The sequence below is a fragment of the Cebus imitator genome, unplaced genomic scaffold, assembly GCF_001604975.1.
Source record: "Cebus imitator isolate Cc_AM_T3 unplaced genomic scaffold, Cebus_imitator-1.0 Scaffold45, whole genome shotgun sequence".
NCBI classification, from domain to species: Eukaryota; Metazoa; Chordata; class Mammalia; order Primates; family Cebidae; genus Cebus; species Cebus imitator.
In genome coordinates this window covers 7,679,179-7,695,266 of record NW_016107360.1, presented here as the reverse complement: position 1 = coordinate 7,695,266, position 16,088 = coordinate 7,679,179, and the positions used below count along the sequence as shown (strand labels likewise).

Sequence of the window (16,088 nt, the reverse complement as noted above, 5' to 3'; positions counted from 1 at the left end):
GCAGCTATAAAAGTAAGCAACTTGGGGAACCTAGAACAAGGAGGTATCCTGGATTAACCCAAGACAGAAGCCCCAAATCTTGACTCATCTTTTACTCAGAGCTCATTGGAGCTTTTTCCTTGTCCTCTGCCCAGCCCCACCTTGGAGCAGCAGGGAGTGTGGAGGTGGGAAAGTGCCTAAGTCTCTTCTAAGGCAAACTGGAGACGTATTTGGGCTGGAATTCTAAATAGTTGTTCCAGGAACTTTGAGTGAAGGTTGGGTTCTGTGCCACATTTAGCATATAGAACAGGGCTGCACTGAAAGTAGAATCCAGAGTAGGGCACTGGAGTTAGTGTGGGGACCTCATCACCAACCTTAATTTGTAGAAAACTTTAAATATGTTTTAATAATATTATATATGGGTGCCATTTAAAATATTAAAGTAAAAATTTTTTTAAAGAATGTAATTATTTTAGTATAGAGAAAAATAGGCCAGGTACAGTGGCTCACGCCTGTAATCCCAGCACTTTGGGAGGCCGTGGCGGGTGGCTCGTGAGGTCAAGAGATCGAGACAATCCTGGGTAACACAGTGAAACCTTGTCTCTACTAAAAATACAAAAAATTAGCTGGGTGTGGTGGCACACACCTGTAGTCCCAGCTACTCGGGAGGCTGAGGCAGGAGAATTGCTTGAACCTAGGAGGTAGAGGTTGCAGTGAGCCGAGATCGTGCCACTGCACTACAGCCTGGAGACAGAGCAAGACTCCATCTCAAAAAAGAGAAAAGTAAAGGAAAAGCCCACCATCTATTAACCGCATGACATTTTTAAACAGTGAAATATATATATATGAATGAGACTTGGAAATTCAGAAAGCTACAAAATGAAAAGTGAGAGCTCTCCTTTCTCCAAAGCGTAACCATTGTTTCTTCTATAAATTATGCACATATCTCCAGGTGTATATTTATACTGGAATTTTACCATTGTTTATTTGTACATTGTGTTTTGGTAGTAGGGCTTAAGGAATATGGTTTTGAGTAAGAGACTCCATCACTGAAGATATTTCCTGAAGTGAATAAAACTGTTTTAAAAGTAACTTCTGCATTTTTTCCTCCCCTTCTATTCATGCATTGCTAGAATGCTGGCCAATTGTCAGCAAGTTTTAAGCTGTTCCTAACATAGTGCTTCCCAGATGGCAGATAGAAAGTATATGTTTAATGTGTGAATGTTGTCTTTTTACCCAATAATAGGCTTACTTATTCTAATTTTATGACTATTTTTCTATTTACAGCACAGAAGAGATCCCCTTGAAGATTTTAGCTCATAACAACTTTGTTGGCCGTCTTATTGGTAAAGAAGGAAGAAACCTTAAAAAAATTGAGCAAGACACAGACACTAAAATCACGATATCTCCGTGAGTGCTCCTTTGTTTTTGAATTAGAAAACTTTCAAACCCTGTAATACGCTGCATGTTGTATATTGGGCTTGGCTTCCCACTTTACAGCTGCTTCAGCTAGCCTGTGCTACTGTACTTACACATGGTTTCTCAGACGCAGCCTGCTGCCTGCTACATTTCTGACCCCATACTGAAAGCTTATTATCTGCTTCTGGCAGGAGGAACCAAATGCTTTACATTCATGTTTTCTTTAATATATATATATATATATATATATATATATGTTAATTGCACTTTAGGTTCTGGGGTACATGTGGAAAACATGCAGGATTCTTTAATATATATATATATATATATATATATATATTTTTCAAGACAGGGTTTCACCATGTTGGTCAGGCTGGTCTTGAACTCCCGACCTCAAGTGATCCGTCCGCTTTGGCCTCCAAAGTGCTTGGATTACAGGCATGAGCCATCACGCCTGGCCACATTCATGTTTTCTAAACGCAGTCTTAACAATGTTTTATGACATTTATTCCCAGCGTTGGAATATGTAACCCAGTTTATTATCCTTTGTCGTGTTATGCATTATGCCAGCATTTGACAGCTTAAGACAATGGAGAACACTAATTGCTCAGCTAGTTTTTATGGGTGGTTCTGGCTTGGGGTGTCATGATGCTACTGACAAGTCGATGCTGGCTGTTGGCAGGAGGCCTCAGTTCCTTCCACATGGGCCTCTCCACAGAGCTGCTTGAGTGTCCTCAAGACATGGCAGCTGTCAAGATGGAGACTGCATTGTCTTTTATAACATAGCCTCAGAAGTTACACTCTATCATTTTTCTAATATTGTTTACATAAGTCAGCCCTGTTTGGTACGTATGTGGGGGACTGCAGATAACTGGGTGGCAGGGAATCACCTTGGAGACAGGCTACCACACCTAGAATCTGGATGGTCTGAAATTACATAGAAAGGTTTTTCTTTTTCTGAGGGTGACTATTCTTAGTTTCAGTCAGAGTACTCAAAACAGTGGGAAACGATTGATGAACTGAGGAAGAATGGTAGGGGAAAGACTGATCCACAGTGTTGTGTAGCAAGTTTTCAAAGGAGGTAGTACAGAAGCAGGAAACTTCGGTTTGGTTGTAAAGAAAGGAAGAAAACCCACAAAGTGTTAAATACGGTAATACCACTTTGTCTTAAATTTACCCCCAGAAAGGGGAGGGTTTTAAAAGAAAAAAATCTTAACAGTGATTCTAGAAACAGCTATTTAAAAACTGTAATACAGAATCCTTGGCAGGGCCAGGTTCAGACTGAATTAGAATTATATACTTCTTTTTGAAGTAGTCTAAGAGAAATCGTCTTTATTATATAAATGTTCATATTTTTAGCAAGTTTTAGGAAAATATTAAGGAATAACTTCCCATTCATCTGTCTCAAGGTTAAGCTGTGACATTTTACTAGTTGTGAAAATAAGAACTTCAGGAAGATGAAGGAGATTTGTACCAATAACCCATATCCTCTCAATTTGTATACTTAGTTCTGTTTTCCATGGCAGGTATCTCTCACTGCTTTCCTGCATAGGCTTAGGTGTTTTCAGGTCTGATTTTTAGTGGCCTTTGAAAGTTCAGCAAGGAACTAAACTTAGGTCCCGCAGGGAGTGTCTGAATATTGTTGCTGCTGTCTAACGTTTTTGTTGTCTAAATGGCCACCAGTGAACCATTGTAAATTTTACTCAAGATGGACTGATATTCCACCAGCCTACTTCAAACTAAATTCAAAAAAAAAAAAAAAAAACTGGTAAAAACTAGTTTAAACACGTGAAGTTTGGCTTGTGGTTTTCAGTATTTTCATTCTTTCTCCTTGCTTGGTGAGCCAGAAAATACAATTGCACGAGAATGCCAATTATGCCTACAATTGGTTAGTCCAGACTAGGAACATACTTATGAAAGGTTATGTACTTAGATTATATGGTTTCCAAAAAACTATACATCTTTCCAGTCATTTTTCCATTCACTGTTTAATTGTGAAAATGGTTCAACTTTAAGCGGTTGAGAAGTAAGCTATATTTAAAAGACGGACTTGATTGATCTATATGTACCCGGTAATCTTTACTTGAAAAGATGGGAGGCCAAGTATTTTCTTCTCTCTTGCAGCTTTACAATTTTGGATTTATGTCTTTTGGGGCTTACTCATTTCCCATCATGTTTTACCACCCACTTTTACCTATTACCAAGCTCCACAGTTTGTTTTTAATTGCCATGGGTGGCAGAATTATTATTAACTGCCTTCTTTCTACAATTTTCATTCTTTTTCTTTCCCTTCTTTCTCACTCTGCAGATTGCAGGAATTGACGCTGTATAATCCGGAACGTACCATTACAGTTAAAGGCAATGTTGAGACATGTGCCAAAGCTGAGGAAGAGATCATGAAGAAAATCAGGGAGTCATACGAAAATGATATTGCTTCTATGAATGTTAGTTTTGTTACGAAGAGCATGTCTTTATTCTAAAAAATAGTTAAAATGATGTTTCTAACTGCATTCATAGTGAATTCTTTTGTGGCATTATCATTAGAAGAAGTTCTAGTTGATATTTAGCACTGCAGCAAGTACCCTGGGATAGTGGTGAAGATACTGGCTTTAACATAAAGCTTTGCTGTCTCTGTGACTTTAGCAAATTATTTAGTCTTCGAGCATTAGCCTTCTTCTCTGAAGTAAGGCTGGTGTCTACCTACAAAGGTTAATAAAGTACCTCTTTTACAATGCTAATTTGAGAGAGTTTAATATAGAAGGAATATTACATGAACTGGATTTGAATCAAAGACAAACCATTTACGAGCTGCAATTCTATTCTCTTAGATGATTTACTTAGCCTCTCTGAGCCTCAATTTACTCATCTTTAAAATGGGACTACTGCCTACCTTGCATGCTTATTAGGATTACAATAGCCATAATGCGTATCGAAGTTAATGTTAAGATTACAGGTTTAAAACTTACTTGGTTACTCATATAAACCTTGGAGATACAAGAATTTCAATTGATTAAACAATTTGCCTAGTGCATCTGAGGCTATTAAAGCAAATTGCTGGCATTGCTTAGTGAGTGAAATGGTGCTGAAAATGGAACACTTCAAAAGTCCATCTTAAATTTTAAAGAAAATGATTCAAAAAAATTTTTTTTTCAATTGGGCCAGACATCTGAAACACAAAACCTGAGAGAACGAAAATGTGAAAACATTGCCTTTGTCAGGAAGTGTAGAATGCAAACTGTTTTACACCCCACATGACTCCCTGCCAACCTTCTTCATATTATCACTACTTGGCTCCAAATGTCTTAGAATCAGTTGGGATTAAATCTACCCCCCATAGGCCTTTTAAAAAGATTGTCAAGTACACTCCAATCTCCCTTCCACCATCTACATTACATCCTCAACCCTTATAAAATTAAACAAATTAAAATCCCCTTTCTGGCTCCTATATCCATTCCAGTGATATGTTTACTTGCATTAGTTACATGGGGATGGGTCCCGATTTCCAGAGGGCTCAACTTTGAGTTTTCTAGACCCATGGTTGCTAAATTTTACTCAGCGAGTAAAGATTTCTTAACAGCTGGTTTGCTTTTCAATGAACCAGTCTCACTTGATTACCTCTTAAACTCTGATACATTACTTTCACTCTATATTTAGTTTGCTAACAATATGTAGGGTACAGTTTTATCTAAGCCCTGTGAGCTAGTCATAAGGAAAAGGAAGGCTGCCCTTGAGATATCTTAATGCAGTTATAAACGATGTACTCAAGTGAAGTCCCATGGAACATCTGCTCTGACTTATAAGATGTTTTTTTTTAATTAGACAGATCAATAGTTTGAATATTGTCACTTAAAAATGCTCACTTTCCCTTGATCCTTTTAATTGTCAAATTAAGGGTCCTTTTTACTATTGCAGCTTCAAGCACATTTAATTCCTGGATTAAATCTGAACGCCTTGGGTCTGTTCCCACCCACTTCAGGGATGCCACCTCCCACCTCAGGTCCCCCTTCAGCCATGACTCCTCCCTACCCACAGTTTGAGGTAAGATAACTGGCCTTGGCTTTCTTTGTGATTGGGCAAAATCTTAATGTAAACCTAGTCCCTGGTGATCATCTATTTAGAGCCAACATATGCTCTCCAGTTCTTGCTAATGAAGCCGACCTATGGAGTGTGGAGTAGACATGGGATTACTGTGAGGTTTTTGGATAGTAGGGTTGTCAACACGTGTTTTCAAATATCACAAGAAAAGTTTGGGACTCTGAGGTGGCAGGAGAAGAAACTTAGTGATTTTTTTTTTTAATTTTTTTATTTATTTTTATTCAAAGTTCTGGGATACATGTGCAGAACGTGCAGGTTTGTTATATAGGTATACATGTGCCATAGTGGTTATTTAAAAATTTTTTTGAGATAGAGTCTCTCTCTGTCACCCAGGCTGGAATGCAACAGGGTGATCTCGGCTCACTGCATCCTCCACCTTCCAGGTTCAAAAATTCTCATGCCTTAGCCTCCTGAGTAACTGGGATTACAGGTGTGTGCCACACCGCACCCGGCTAATTTCTTTTTGTATTTTTAGTAGAGACAGGGTTTTGCCATGTTGTTCAGGCTCGTCTCCAGTGGTCTGCCTACCTCAGCCTCTCAAAGTGCTGGGGTTACAGGTGCGAGCTACCAATTCTGGCCAGTAATTATTAAGTACTAAAGGAAAGGATTTTTAAAAGGCTTCCTTCATATTTGTCACCTGGATGTCAAATCAATGTCTTTGAAAGGTCAGGAGTGACTGTGCGTGTTTTCCATGTTGAGCGTTTGTGCTTTTAAACCAGTGAGATAAGATAGTTTTGCACACAGTTACATTATGTGTGTGCATGTGCATACATTAAGCAGCTCTTTGCTTTGTAAAGAGGTAGGTTATATAAAAAATAAATCTTAGGCTGGACACTGTGGCTTACGCCTTTTAGCCCAACACTTTGGGAGACCAAGGCAGGTGGATCACCTGAGGTCAGGAGTTCCAGACCAGCCTTGCTAACATGGTGAAACCCTGTCTCTACTAAAAATACAAAAAAATTAGCCAGGCATGATGGCAGGTGCCTGTAATCCCAGCTACTTGGGAAGCTGAGGCAGGAATCATTGCTTTAACCTGGGAGGTGGTGGTTACAGTGAATCAAGATTGTGCCATTATACTCCAGCCTGGGAAACAGAGCAAGACTAGACTCCGTATGAAAAGAGAAAAAAAAAAAAAAAAACTTTTATATTTGCTTTTAAGAATAGCAGTTTCCTTTAGGTCACAAATAGGAGACTAGCGATGGTATAAAAATAACCATAGCACACAGCAGACAACTGATATAATAAATTATTTTGAAAGTAGTTCAAAATTCATTTGCATTACCCATGATAATTGGAGGTAGACAGTCCTGTGACATTCTAGGATCTTCCTTCATGAATTTGTTTTTACATCTCTCCCTTTTTGGCTCTCTTACTTAATAGTAATATTTTGAGTGATACTTCTTATACCAATTCAGGGAAATGTCCAGGTGGCATAGGTTGGGGATTCCATTGTTATCAGTACCTAGAATAAATATGTAGAGTAAAATGACATTAAAATTGTACAGAAAATGCAGATGGCTCAAATTGTCCCTTTTACCCCTTTAAAAATGAAAATTTCCTTTTCCTGTCCTTGAACCCACCAAGCTGACAGGGATTCTGAGCAGATGCCCTCTTGCTGTGTGTTTTTTGCTTTTACTGTCAGCAGCATCTTGTCTCCTCTGCAATCCACTTGCCATTTCTAGTTAGTTTGGGCCTAGAAACCATATAACAGATAGAAGGATAGCCATCAAAATTTCAGCTACATGTGAAGTGTGCATAGATTCATTACATGTCCTCTAAAGTGGCTGACATGTTTGTACCTTGATGCTAAAGGGGACTGGTGGAAAGAACCCCGGAGACAGATCCTAAGTCTGGCCCACTGTATCTGTCATAATTTTGTGTCACTAAAGGTCAGACTACTTGGCTCTGGGTTTATTTTGTCACCTGTATAATGAAAAAACAACCAGAAGGGCCAGGCGTGGTGGCTCACGCCTGTAATCTCAGCACTTTGCGGGGCCGTGGCAGGCAGATCACCTGAGGTCAGGAGTTCAAGACAAGCCTGGCCAACATGGTGAAACCCTGTCTTGGGGCGGGGGGGGGGGGAAATGAACCAGAAGAATTGTGTCTAAAGACTGTAAGGTCACACATTTCTAGTTTCTATAGAATTCAGTAATAGGAAAGGTTGGCCGGGCGCGGTGGATCACGAGGTCAAGAGATCGAGACCACCCTGGTCAACATGGTGAAACCCCGTCTCTACTAAAAATACAAAACATTAGCTGGGCATGGTGGTGCGTGCCTGTAATCCCAGCTACTCAGGAGGCTGAGGCAGGAGAATTGCCTGAACCCAGGAGGCGGAGGTTGCGGTGAGCCAAGATCGCGCCATTGCACTCCAGCCTGGGTAACATGAGTGAAACTCCGTCTCAAAAAAAAAAAAATTGCATATATTTTTTAAAAAAAAAGGAAAGGTTGAAGGAGGAATGGGGGAGAATGAGCCTAAAATAGGAATCTTAGAGTACATCTAGACACTTAGCTTTGAACACGCCCACTAGTTTATGTGTGTGTTAGAGGATTGAGTTTCGGGTGGGTGTGTCCCCAACACTTCTGTGTAAAATGACACTTAGTAAAAGCTACAATGAGCTGATCATGTGAAGTAACTGTGCTAGGAGAGTTCACATCTAACCAACATTTCTGCTAGTTGCCCAATTAGCTTTCTCTCTGGGTGGGTTGCTTAACCTCTCTGTTCCTTTCATTCCCAGTTTGTAAATTGAAGTGTCCCTTTAACTCTTTTCTTGTCTCCATACTGGTGACACGTTCCAATCAGCAAAGCTTTTCTCATCACAAGTGGTCACAGAATAGAACATTCTTGGACATCAGTCATTTATACTTAAGTGGATGCTTCAGTAGCCAAAATTCCTGAAGTGAACTTGTAGGTAACTATTTTTAAAATATATAGATAAGACTGCATATTCTCTGGATTTAGTCATTTTTCGGACTTAACGTATGGTTCTGTGTATCAGGTTCCTATGTTAGAAAAATTAAGAATGCTTTCTCTGAGAAAAGTGAGCTCATATTAAGAACTTATATTTCTCAAGTACTTCTACAGTCTTAAATGTCTGAATCACTTAAATCAGTGGCAGTTTTGTTTTATTTTAAGAATGGGAGGAGGAGGTCTGTGATGTTTACTTTAATAAAAGTTGAGGCCGGGCGCGGTGGCCACACCTGTAATCCCAACACTTTGGGAGGCCGAGGCAGGTGGATCATGAGGTCAAGATATCAAGACCATCCTGGCCAACATGGTGAAACCCCATCTCTACTGCAAAATACAAAAATTACCTGGGCATAGTGGCGCCCGCCTGTAGTCAGCTACTCGGGAGGCTGAGGCAGGAGAATTGCTTGAACCCAGGAGGTGGAGATTGCAGTGAGCCGAGATCGCGCCACTGTACTCCAGCCTGGCACCTGGTGACAGNAAAAAAAAAAAAAAAAAGTTGAGCCAAGAGTAAATATAACGAAGATGTCACTAGAATAGGTCATCTTGCTTCTCCTGAGTCATTTAAGCTAAATTAAATAGGTGCCATTAGAAGGAACAAATGAGAACAGAAGATGCAGAAGCTGCCACCAGTAAAAATACTGCAACAGGGCAAGAGCTGCAAACACATAACAGTCTGGCAGTCTCAAGGACAGGCAAAGGGAATTCACATTCTTAAGCGAATACAACATGGACAATCTTAGCAATCTGCATTCTTCACAGAACTCCAGTGGATATTTTATTCTACATGTATTCCAGGCAGTGATACAATGGAGTCCTCAAATTTATAACTGAATATTTTCCTAAATCATTTACCCAAATCATTTCCCTAAATCATGTATTACTGTTTTTATCTCTTACTTTACATTCATTGACAGTCTGTAAAATTCATCATTAATTATTCCCTGCTTTAAGGGGGAAAAATGTTTTTCCCATAGTTAAATTAGAATTACCCCAGACAATTTGAATTAAAATCCTCAGGGATAGGCATAAGGCATAGGTAAGAAGTTTGAAAGCTCCCTAGATGACTCCAGTGCGTAGCCAAGGACAGCAACAACTGCTCTGTTTAATTAGTTAGGAACCTGTGTCCTACTTAAATAAATAAAAATCTCAGTGGGAGCAGGTGGAAGCTCAGAAATGTGTAGTTTCTTTTTGTTTTTTGTTTTGAGATGGAGTTTTGCTGTTGTTGCCCAATCTGGAGTGCAATGGTGCAATCTCGGCACATCGCAACCTCTACCTCCCAGGTTCAAGCCATTCTCCTGCCTCAGCCTCCCAAGTAGCTGGGATTACAGGCATGTACCACCCTACCCGGCTAATTTTTTGTACTTTTAGTACCATGCTGGTCAGGCTGGTCTCAAACTCCCAACCTCAGGTGATCTGCCCACCTTGGCCTCCCAAAGTACTGGGATTACAGGCGTGAGCCACCATGCCTGGCCAGAAATGTGTAGTTTTATAAAGGTCATCAGGAGTTTTCTGCTGCCCATTCATTGTCAAGAACTGTTCTTTTCAAAAGATGGGATCTCACTGTGTTGCCCAGGCTGGACTTGAACTGCTGGGTGCAAGTAATCCTCCCACCTCTGATTCCCAGGTAGCTGGGACTAGAGGCATACACCATCATGCCCAGCTAAGAACTACCATTCTACAAAGAATGTTCACAAGTCTTTGGAGAGGCCCTTCAGTGTTGGAAAGAACATTTTCTGTTGATATCAGTACATGGGAAAAAAAGTTTAGGATAAGCACAAATACCTACCAGTTGTGTATGTCCCCTTTTCTGCCTTGTTCTTTGCCTAAACAGTTGGGGGGGGGGGAACACACACACTTCTTTCTCTCTGGACCACCTGCCACCCCAACTCATAGGCAAATATGCCAAAAACCTCTCTGGGATATTGCCATATGTCTGTCTTCACTCTATTTTGGCATGTTACATGTATCAGGATTAGATTTGGCTGTGTGTCATTACAAGAAAAAAAAATGGCTTAAATTATTTTTTCCTTTTTATGAGAAGAGTTCCAGGGTAGATAATCCAAGGCTGGAAGTGGTTCCACTATATCCTCCAGGACTGCTGCTTCTATCTGCCTTGTGTGCCATTCCCTGGCCCAGGATAACTGCTCAAGCTCCAACTATTGGGTTTGTTTCCAGCCATCAAGAAGGATAAAGGATTGCTGGGTATGGTGATAGACACCTGTAGTCGCAGCTACTCGGGAGGCTGAGGTGGGAGGATTGCTTGAGACCAGGATTTTGAGTCCAGCCTGGGCAATACGGTGAGACCTCGTTTCAAATTGAAAAAAGGATAAAGGATCAAAATTGGCAGCATCCTTATTTAAGGACACTGCCTGAGGACAGCTTTTCATACCTCCATTGGCCTCATGTTGGCCAGAACATACCACTGGCTGCACCTAGCTGCAAGAGAAGCTGGGAAATAATCCCTATTTGGGGGCAACAGTGTGCTCATTAAACACAGGGTTTATTACAAAAGGAAAATATGTGTTGGGGACAGCTATTTGTCTGCTTCACTGGATTTGGCACTATTACCTGTTAAAGGAGACTCCCAGAGCCTGGAAGAGAGGAAATAAACTTTTAACTTCTCTCAAAAAGCAGAATCTATTCTGGAGAAGAAAATCCTGTATTCCAAATTCCCATTCCTGTGGTTATTTTCTTCTAAATAAAGAGAAAACACCATTATTCAGAAAATCATACTTTCCCTGGACACAATTCAAGTAAATTCTATTTTCAAATAGCTGCCAGGCAGTCTTCTGGCTTAATGTTTAGGGAACAATTCTTTAACAAGTATTGTTTTGAGTATATAACTTCAAGTTGCAGGGGCGGAGGTGGGGGTTTGCAAGTACTTAGTTGGAATAGCTTTGCCTTCACTGTTTTTAGACTTTGTTCTTTTTCTAAATCCAGATCACTAATACTTATCTATTATGTGTACCTAGTGGTCACTACTTTTTGAAATACAAATAAACTCTTGTTTTTAAAGGTAAATTTTCCAAACCTTTACCAGTTTCTGTGCTTATCATTGCTTCTTCCTTTCTTTTCTTTCCCTTCTTATAGAGACAGAGTCTTGCTCTATTGGCCAGGCTGGAGTGTGATGGCGCAATCTTGGCTCACTGCAAACTCCACCTCCTGGGTTCAAGTGATTCTTGTGACCCAGCCTCCTGAGTAGCTGGGATTATAAGCATGTACCACCATGGCTAATTTTTTTAGTTTTAGTAGAGACATGGTTTCACCATGTTTGCCAGGCTGGTCTCAAATTCTTGACCATTGCACTTCCGTCTGCATCACAGAGCAAGACTCTGTCTCAAAAAAGAGAAAAGAACATACTATGTTTGTGAGAGTCTATTATGTTATTAAAAAAAAAAAAAACTGGGTTAGAAAGTTAAAAATCGACAGGCATTTTGCTCTCAGCACTTTTAAATTGTTCCTGAACTGCATTCTGGTATCTATACTTGCTGATGAGAAGCTTGCTGTTCCTTTGAAGCTATCACAGATTACACATTAAGATCATGTTTAGTCTGGGCATGGTGGCTCGTGCCTATAATCCCAGCACTTTGGGAGGTCGAGGTAGGCAGATCATGGGGTCAGGAGATCAAGGCCACTCTGGCCCACGTGGTGAAACCCTGTCTTTACTAAAAATACAAAAATTAGCTGGACATGGTGGCACATGCCTGTAATCCCAGCTATTCGGGAGGCTGAGGCAGGAGAATTGCTTGAACCAGGGAGTTGGAGGTTGCGGTGAGCTAACATTGCGCCTCTGTACTCCAGCCTGGTGACATAGTGAGACTCTGTCTCAAAAAAAAAAAAAAAAAGAAGTTTATTCTTGGTGACCTGTAGGTTAACAGTGAACCTCTGCTTTTGTTTTAGAATGTATATTGCCTGTCAAGAAGTATGTTTTGATTGCTAAGTGTTTCCAAGAATATGCCTTATACATACACACACACACACACACACACAGTATTTCCTTTTTCTTTCAAAATTGTTTCATTTCTATACTCTTGTTTTCTTATTCCTGCTTTGTAGCCTGAAAGTAGAATGATGCATCTCTTTTTTTGGATAAATCCCTTGCCTCTATTCCATTCTAGAACTTTGCCCACTAGTTCCCCCACAATATTCTGTTCTTCCCAGAACCTGCCAGGTTGAGTCCCCCCAGAGCCTAAGAGTTGGTTCTTCCAACAGACAAAAAGGCTCTAGTTCCTGCCTAGCAGCTGGCTCATGCAGTACTTAACTGGCAAACTTCGAGTTTATAAATGACAGGAAATGCGCCTTTCAGAAATGCTCAAACAGTAGGGAAGAAGGAATTGGCAGCTAGTGAAGCAGAGCAAGAGCTGGAATTGGCATAGTGCACGTCGCCTTAGCTAGATGGTCTTGGCAGCGTGCAGTTGGGTTGGCAGAAGTAAGCCCAAGGGCTGCTGGCTTCATAATTTCGATAGCCTCTTTGGAGTCTTCTCAGAAGTCTCCAAAATGATAGTGTAACCTTAAAATGGCTAGCTTTCTGCTTATAAAAGAGGCAGGAGAGATGAGCACTTTTTAAGGCTTAACATACTCTTTAAGAAACAAAGGGCCTGGTGCAGTGACTTATGCCTGTAATCCCAGCACTTTGGGAGGCTGAGGTAAGAGGATTGCTTGAGACCACGCTGGTCAACGTAGGGAGACTCTGTCTCTACAAAAAAAAATTTTTTTTTTTTTAGATGAGCCAATGTGGTGGCCTGTACCTATGTTCCAGCTACTTGAGAGGCTAAGATGGGAAGATCACCTGAGTCCAGGGAGGTCAAGGCTGCAGTGAGCTGTGATTGAGCCACTGCACTCCACCTGGGTGACAGAGTGAGACCCTGTCAAAATATATATATATATGAGTTGGAAGGAATTTTTTAGTCAGATGACTATTTGAGGGAGTCTCTTAATCTTCCAACTTAAGATTTCTCACTGTGGGTGCAACTCCTTTGTTGGTAAACAGTTTCTAAGTAAATAACTCACCGTGCACATTTATTATCTCTGAGAAGTGTCAGTTGTGGTGCAGTTATGGCAAAAAACTTTGCCGTTGTTGTTGTTCTTGTTGTTAGAGACTTAAGGATTTTGCTCAGGTCATAGAGTTCAGTAAAGTTAGTTTCAGTTCCAGACCAAAATCCATTTAAAAAACAACAACAACAAAACCCCAGGAGTATCTGTTTTACAAGCCAAAGGGAAACCCTGGCATCCTTCCAAGTTCCTGGAGGCTGATCGTGTTGGCTGGCATGCATGTCTCCATGCCTTTGTGATATCTCAGATTTTGTTCCCCACAAAGCAAATACACTTAACCTTACTGTTTGCTCACACTTATATCTCTTCGGTTAGATGATTAGGAATTACTCATTGGCAGACTTCACCAGTTATGCAAACTTTCAGTTGAGCAGCTTTGTTCTTCTGTTATTTCAAGCCATAGTTAGATTCTGCCAAGAAGTCCAAAGGAAGTTTTGCCAATAGGCATCTGGCAGAAATCCATTGGGAAGCAGCTTGTGTCCTGTGAACATCCTTCAGCCCTGAAGAATGTATCCAAGAAAAAGGTTTAGGAAGAAGAGTTCAGACAGTGCAACTAGACCTTAACTTAAATGCAAAGAATGTGTAACAAGACTGGGTAATACTAATCAGCCTTTTCAAACCTAGGCCTCATAGACTTAAATGGACAGGTGGAAAAGGCTTATCATATACCTTTGCTCTTGCTGCTGAGTTTTGCAAGTAAAAATTTTATCTATTTGTTTGCAGTGTACAAATCCTGACACAGACTTGTTCTAGGATAGGCTTATTCTAGTCTCCATTTTTTTTTCTTTTTTCTTTTTTTGAGATGGAGTCCAGAGTCTTGCTCTGTCACCCAGGCTGTAGTGCAGTGGCATGATCACGGCTCACTGCAGCCTCTACCTCTGGGTTCACGCATTTTTCTGCCTCAGCACCCCAAGTAGTTGGGACTACAGGCATGTACCACCACACCCAGCTAATTTTTGAATTTGTAGTAGAGACAGGGTTTCACCATGTTGGCCAGGCTGTTCTTGATCTCTTCACCTCGTGTTCCACCTGCCTCAGCCTCCCAATCTTTTTTCCTTTTTTGAGACAGAGTCTTGCTCTGTTGCTCAGGCTGGAGTGCAATGCCATGATCTTGGCTCACTGTAACCTCTACCTCCCAGGTTCAAGCAGTTCTCCTGCCTCAGCCTCCTGAGTAGCTGGAATTGCAGGTACATACCACCACACCTGGCTAATTTTTGTAATTTTAGAAGAGATGGGGTTTCACCATGTCAGCCCACTGGTCTTGAACTCCTGACCTCAAGTGATCAGCCCGCGTCAGCCTTCCAAAGTGCTGGAATTACAGGCGTGAGCCACGGCACCTGGCCCATAGCTTATTCTGAATCCCATGTAAGAATGAATTGTACTAAAGAGCCAATTTAATGATTGTCAAGTTGACACCATGTTTATGTGAGCTGCCTTATATTCCCAGAGGAAAGTTTTCTTGAAAAGTAATCTTTAGTTAAGATGATGCTTTGTCGATAGGAAATTGGAGCAAAGGGAATTGGACGATGTTCAGAAATGTCTGCACCAAGCCTCAGACATCTGATGAGTCAACTTTTCTTTAAGACACCATTGCCAACCACACATCATCGTCCATCATTGGAGGGCACCATCTCCTGCTATGGAAAAACACTTACTTTGCCTCTAACTGTGCTTCTTGTATTTGACAAGTTCTGTTGCTTCTGTTTTTGTTCCAGGATAGGACATTTTGAAGTCTACACATTGATTCTTGATGTATGTGCCCTTTTTTTCCATTATATTTAGGTCCTTTTGACCCTTTTCTACTGGCCACCATTCCTTTTCCAAAGCTTCACACAACATTTCTCTTAAGTTAATGCTTCATCTTCATTTTGGGTTTGTTATTTCTCATCAGCAAAACAAGAACATGGACAACCCTTCATCACCATGTCAGAAAGATCACTTTGCTTCTGTTTCTCACAACAGCAGCCGTGGACGTGTTCCAGGCTAAGACACATGCATGTTCAAGCCAGACTTTCAGTCTGAGGAGGATGCTGCTACATTAGTGTTTTCTGGGGATATTTAGGAGTTGCTCTCTGAAGCCAGTACCAGGAATAGTCATTTTTACTAAGCAAATGAATACTTCTGTTCTCATAGTCATGGGAAATCATGCAACTTTTTTAAAAAATAAGCTGCTTGGAAGCTTAAAGCCAAATTTGTATAACAGCATTTTGGCTTCATTTTATCTTGAATGTTCAGGTCCCTGTGCTCTTATTTCTTTACCTCCTTTATCTTTCCAGATAATGTGTATTTTATAAGCAGCATAAAATTCTTTTTGGAGCAAGGCCCAGGAAACAAATAATTACACAGTCATGATGAAATACTGTGGGGCAAATCTGGGAAAGTTACAAGTTAGATTTAGTTTGACCATTAAAAAGGTCTTTATCACCACCAGCCTTCCCCAAGTATATTGTTCAGAAGAATATATGGACATTCTTAGTGAGATAAAATATTTAGATCCCACCCTTAATTTTTTTTAAATGGTCAAGATTAACTTAATGGTCTTGATACAAGGACCAGAATGATGAAATAATGCTAA

The 16,088-nt window shown here is 40.5% G+C and overlaps 1 protein-coding gene across 1 annotated transcript in view; it reads left to right on the top strand.

Annotated features, from left to right (window-relative positions):
• Positions 1-16,088, top strand: part of IGF2BP3 (insulin like growth factor 2 mRNA binding protein 3) — a 159,762-nt gene that overhangs the window by 128,933 nt on the left and 14,741 nt on the right. Inside the window, exons 8-10 of the mRNA XM_017526986.2 lie at positions 1,267-1,389; positions 3,707-3,842; positions 5,311-5,436. Coding sequence (XP_017382475.1) covers positions 1,267-1,389; positions 3,707-3,842; positions 5,311-5,436 — 385 coding nt within the window. The remainder of the gene's footprint in view (positions 1-1,266; positions 1,390-3,706; positions 3,843-5,310; positions 5,437-16,088) is intronic.